This window comes from Opisthorchis viverrini, assembly GCF_000715545.1.
Source record: "Opisthorchis viverrini unplaced genomic scaffold opera_v5_58, whole genome shotgun sequence".
Lineage (NCBI taxonomy): Eukaryota > Metazoa > Platyhelminthes > Trematoda > Opisthorchiida > Opisthorchiidae > Opisthorchis > Opisthorchis viverrini.
The window spans coordinates 44,005-50,235 of record NW_008751716.1 but is presented as its reverse complement, the minus strand read 5'-3'; the positions used below and the strand labels follow the sequence as shown (position 1 = coordinate 50,235).

Here is a 6,231-nt window from a genome sequence, read left to right as displayed (position 1 = left end):
CTGCATGGAATCAAGTTAGCTATGACTTGTAACGGAGGGGTGTAATCTCTTGCAATCGGTGTAGTAGTATACCACTCCTGGTTGGCTAAACTTGGAATACTAAACAGCCGAAATTCTCGCACGAAAGAGCTGCCGAAAAAAAATCTAGCAACTCACCCGACTTCGAACTATAATGAGGAATGCCCAGTAGATTTTTTTAAATATGTTGTGTACATCCCTCATTTTCAGGTTTCCTCCATCAGCAGAAGTCTCCTGCTCTTCCAACTGATCAGAGTAGAGTTTCGAAACGAGGATATCTTGCAAAATGGAGTTGAGCAATCGTAGATACGGAATGTAAATGGTAGGGTAATTGAAATTGGGTGTGAGCAGATAAGTCTTGATCATTTCGGTGATGAGCATGTCTCGATAACAACGAGCCAAAGCCATTAGAACACTGTGACCCAGCCTCACGTCAAGTTTCGTTGAAGATCGTGAGCTAGCAGTGTCTATGACGACTGTTGAGTCCAGAATTTGTAGAAGACTGTCCACCAGTGGACGAGCGAACTGTTGGATCATTCAAAAAGCGAAATGAGAAAATTAGACAGGAAGGATAGAAAAAATGCCAGAATGCAATCGAAGACTACTTGATTTACTCTTAAAATTAGGATCATCTGAAGGACTTGATCGGAGTAGTCCGTTTTGAGGCAGATCCACGTCAGACTAAGTATCTAGTTTTATGGGGTAACCAAAAGGCTCTGGGGTCGAATAATATTCGATTTTATTTGCTTCTATTTTAGACTAGTTCCCATTTGATTTGATTTGAAATAGAACTCTACCACAAAGGGTAATAAAACTGAAATGTTACCAGGACCCTGAATGCCTCAATAACTGGAGCAGGTACAATGCAACTATTTCCGTGTCCCTTAAAACTGTCGTCCACTGGTTCACCTCCATTTGAGCCATATACTTGATTATCCCCGGACTTACCGTTCCATAAAGAAAAAGATTCGCTCAGCTGTAACATCTTTGAGGTGCCATACCACCCCAAGTAAGCAAGAGGGCTGGGATACTGCCAGGTTGCCCAAATCCAGACAGCTGAAGTCGAGACGCAGAGGTCGGTTTCGAAACACGGACCTTTCGGTCAGTAAATTCGCGCTCTAATCACTGAGCCATCTCGCTCCCCATCGCATAAAGAACGTTATCTACGACACAGTAGGAAATCCAAAATCCTTAGTAAATCCGTAGTGGTACAATGGCTCATTGTCACACCACCTAACTCACATAACCGGTGATTGAACGCAACCCGACGGCAGTAGGATTAGCCCTTATTTCATGATTACGTATGCCGATGCAGTGTACGGTCAGGGTACCAAAGTTCACTAAGCTATACTGAAATATAGACAATTCGATAACCCCACACGCTTAAATTGTGAGAATGATAGGCTTGAATCGACACTGAATGGAGAACCTACTTGGTATTTATTCTGGAAATGGCTATTGATTTATTTCACAGCCTATTAGACACGAGCCGCCTATAATACTTGCGTAATAGTAATACTGCTGAAAGGAAGAAAGCCTTCGCAGCGGAGTCATTCGTCGGAAAACACAAACGGAACGGTTGCAGACTATTGGACAGGGAAGCAAAACCCTCATTTGCATCTTATTCACAAAAACTACTTATCCGTCTTCTTCTCGAACAGGTTTTCCTGAAATTTCCCTGGATGCTCATGGACTATCACTCAAACCTAAACGAATGCTGCAAAGCGATCCCACAAATTCCGTAATAAATCTCATTTTTCAATGAACGCGAAGCGGACTTACGAGAAAACCACATCCTACTCGCATGCTCTATCAGTAGTATCCACCGCTACACAAGTATATATATAAGTAATGCTTTGCGTGATACCTTGAGGCATGAAAGGAGCATACTGATTCACTATACTCATGTGCGCCAACCGGGATGCACATGATCTAGGAATGTACCCTAAAAATAGCCTGTTAAAATCTACTGCACTTTTGTTGACTATATGGTGCAACCGACAGTCGTTAACAGCATTGCACCATTCTACAGCGGTATCCTAGAACGTCCCTTAGAGGGACGGAGACACGATATTCCTAATAAGGACGTTGGCTATTACACTGGATTATCAGTCACAAAAATGGACTCATCCTAGGCTAAAGTGTTCCTACATTTGGCCAGAATCACTGCGGCTCATGGTTCATAGCACATCCTATAAATTTTCTGTTTTAGACATGATCCAAGCGATCATACCTTCATACGGAAGATGCAGTTTTAGAGTCCACTTGGTGAAGAATGCAAATCGGGGGTAACCAGTAAACCTGAGATTGGCTTTTAAAAATCCAGGCTCATCATGACTATGTAAAAATTGGCTGCTTGTCAAACGGCGTTTGCATTTTGAGGTCTCTGTTGGGCAGGAGTACCAAAAGTATCAACAGTTCTCCGTCCCTCTCTTGACAATTCCACGACAAAGCTCACACAAACGAGTCGAATTGGTCTCTCTAGGGAGAGGGGTCCCGATTCCGATGGATAAATTAAGGTGACCACAGTGTAACGTCAATTAATACAATTGTTGCCTTATAAAATAAGGAGTGACTGCATAATCTGGCTTTGTCGCGTTCCGCATATCCGAACAGTCTACTCTTGGAAACTCAGAAACCCAGCGTGCAGTTTGAACCTATCGAAGCAGACAGATGTCCCTCTGTCCACGCTCACGCACATAAGGTTTGACTCATTAATACACACAGACCTATACGCACCTACTTTTTCCCGTTCAGTTGATGATCGGCAGGTGGAAACAAGTCTTGATGTGCCAACTTAAAGAAGTGTGATTTGTAATTTTTCCCATAGAGAAAGCCAAAAACCCAAACTGGTCTCATCTGAAAAATGGTTCTTCAATCTAAAAAAATGCATGCACAAGGAGCAATATACCCAGGTAAGAAGTGGCATTTTATTCCCCTAGAAATGGGAGAAGATGCACGTCAGGACACCTTCTGTCCCAATCTGATGTTGTAGGTTCGAATGGACTTACCTTTCGGAGCTCAGCATCTTTCCATGCCAGATAAATACCTTGGCGTAAGGACATATGTAGGTCTTCTTGGTATCTGCGCCAAAATATGACTTTGGTTAAGTGTTCTTTGAAGAAAGGGTAGAGAAGGGGACATGCGGTTAAGCAGGACGCGGCCATGCAGAAGCAAGGGAGGGGATTTGACGCGTTAAACGTCAGGAAAGTAAAATACATGAAGAGGGTATTCGAATGACAATCACCAAACTTCGTGATGTGGTCCACATGCCTGATAGTGTTTTAGCTTCATTCCGCCTCTGACAAAAGTTCGTTTCGGTTAAACACCAAGAAGCTTCAAGCCCGTTGCTAAAACCTTTCACCGTATCAGTACCAAACATGTATACAACATGTATACAACTATTCGGTTGCTCCAACTCTACTGCACTAAAATATAACTTATGTCCAGCATGCTATGATATCATTCGTTGTGAATGTGATGGAACATCCGGTTGGTGAAATAAACCAATTTGCAAAATAAGTTGGTGTTGCGGGGGGACTCAACCGAATCCTAGCTAAATCAATCGTTTGTGGGATACACCACAATCAAGTTGAAGAACTTCATAAAGCATAGATTTGCCTGGGATTCGGTCGAACTTGCAGATGAGTGTATCTCGTCAGTCGCGTACAACTTGGTGTTCACACTGATAGAAACTAGGGGACTACGCCTACCAGATGAGCCCATATAAGGGTGAAACCGGCAAGTGAATTGTCGAAGAGTTTTCAGAAACATAAAGACAGTGTGTTATGGCAAGAGAAACGGCTGTTTGTCACCATTTGCAGGGGACAGGTTGGAAACTAAAACGTTCAGATTCAAATTCATTCTGGGACGATAGGACACAGCGTCAGTTCGGATTTAAACTAAGTGGACTCTGGTTCATCTCACGATTCCAGACAGACACCCAGAGGAGACAGAAAACGAAAACAACGACAGAGTACACCTCGTCGATTGGTTGACTCTACCGCATACGACCGTATTCAAAATAAAACGGTGGAATACCCTCTTACTTATAAACTTCCAGTAGAAGCGAACACAAGCTGTTTTTGAATGATGAACTGTGGACCGCACTTCAAACACACTGTCCATGAGCCAACTTCCTATATTCCTGGGATTATTTTTGTACAAGTTAACAGCGCTGGCCTGATTGTCTAAATCCGAATGCTAAACCAAAAGTCTTCCATGAGAAACAGGTGGGTATTTTGGTGGCACCGAAGAAATAGCAGTGGACATAAGCAGGGACAATGGTAGTAAAAATCAGTATCGGTTAGTGAAAGTGTCACGCAGTTCTGCCGGACCCCTGAAGAGCAAAACTGCGTTCGGAAAGAACTTCCGTTAAAGCTGGAGACTGGAATTTGGGTGCGTAGACAATATTTTACTCACGAGTTTGGTAAAATACTGTTGTGATTGAGGACAGGCACCTAGAGCTATTCACTTTGTGAAAGACCATCTCAAAGTGATCTCCTCCCCCCTCCCGAAAGGGGGAGGGGTAACTGTAGCTGCACGTGTATCAAAAGCATCCGAATGCCAGTCATGAAACAGTGAGTCGCAGAGTAGAAACTGGAGCAATGGACAAAATACCGTGAGAAGACACCAGAAGCCACCAACCCTATTGCAAGACATTGGATTAGAGTGGAAACTGTTCAGGAACTTTCAAGAAAGAGACCGACGACTATGACCAACTGAATAGAACACCTTTCGGATGATCAAAATTCATTAATGTAAGGTTAACCGGGGAAAAATCGGTCAAACGTGAAAAAAAACGGACACTGACTTGGCTGAATAAGACTAATCACATGGGATGGTGAATCGTGCAAGTGATCGCACAACTTAGAGAACAGAGTATTACGGAGAGCGAGAGAGGAGACGTACCACGGGGAACGCGCAACAGCCAATATAAAAGTGAACGGTTATGTGCACACTTACCATCCGTCGTGTGTTCACTGCTACAAACACAGGTCTCAATTGTCAATATTCCGGAGCATTGTTTGGGCACAGCTGTCGAAGAGAACCCTTGCGAACTGGAACTGCTACTGCCACAAGCTCCAGGACCAGAGGTGTAGGAGGTCTCACGTAGATAGGCACAAGATTCGATTTGGTTCAGGTCCATCTGTAAACAAGTGGTAGGGTGTCTCACGCAAATGTGGTTATGTATTTCGCTTGCTCTACCAAGAACAAATTGGAGAAACGGGAGAGGAAACAACCTTGGCTTCTTGACTTAACGAAGAGTCGATAAGTCAGATAACTGGTCCTTTCATACAGTAGAGGGGATATAAGACAGGACTGACAGTACAAACTAGAAGCAACTAAGTGAAGAGACCTATGTTTAATTGCAACAGTTCGTCCCTCAAAACGTGGTTTAAGGTCCCCAAACCTAGAGAGTTTATTGCTTCATGGCAGTGATGCAGAGGCTCAGATGAACGGGATGGAAACAGTTCAAACGGGTAGAGTTTAAAAGCGCCATGAATCAGGATTTCAAACATATACACCACTCATAGTACTGGCAGGATAGTTGTTTGTCAGAATTGAAGTCTAAGTTACTATAGCATTATTGTGTGGCTGCGAAATCTGAACTGTCGGACAACTAGACACGCGTGGATTTAGGAGATGCATAATCACGTTCCAGTCACTGTTACGCTGGTCTATGTGGTGCTTCGAATGTTCTTTCAACGTTGCAACTGCGGGTTGAACATGTTGGGTTAGGCAATTATTCGATTTGGTGGGTGTGCGAGACCAGAGTCTGTCGCCGTTCGGGATAGTTTTCAAAGGGTGAAGAATGTTAATAGCTGGAGGCGTTTTCGGAAAATGGTAACTGTGATGTTCAGTTCGAAATAAAGCTGGTAGTATTTGCAGTGACTCCAAAAGGCATCCCGATTCACCGACCTTTATTGTGCCATCAGGGAGTGGACCTGTACTAATTGCGGACTGTCAAACAACCATTCTATTCCCATGGGCCAGAATAATGAATAAAACCTGCTTCCTCCTGGACCTTTTCATATTCACGATGAACAAAACGAATCAGGTTAGAACGAGGGAACAGATAACAACTCACATTGTGCACCAACAGCTGATACGGCCCGTCGGCCAGAAGAACAGGAATCGCGGTACTCGGTTGGAGACGCAGGAATGCCACACCAAGAAGTTTATCTCTTGATTCTGGAAACAGAATTGAGA

General features: G+C 43.6%; 1 protein-coding gene across 1 annotated transcript in view; it reads right to left on the bottom strand.

Annotated features, from left to right (window-relative positions):
• T265_03901 (hypothetical protein) overlaps positions 1-6,231 on the bottom strand; it is a gene marked incomplete at both ends in the record, with an annotated part of 61,218 nt that overhangs the window by 38,232 nt on the left and 16,755 nt on the right. Inside the window, 4 exons of the mRNA XM_009168502.1 lie at positions 157-543; positions 3,030-3,133; positions 4,984-5,167; positions 6,110-6,213. Of these exons, the coding sequence (XP_009166766.1) occupies positions 157-543; positions 3,030-3,133; positions 4,984-5,167; positions 6,110-6,213 (779 nt within the window). The remainder of the gene's footprint in view (positions 1-156; positions 544-3,029; positions 3,134-4,983; positions 5,168-6,109; positions 6,214-6,231) is intronic.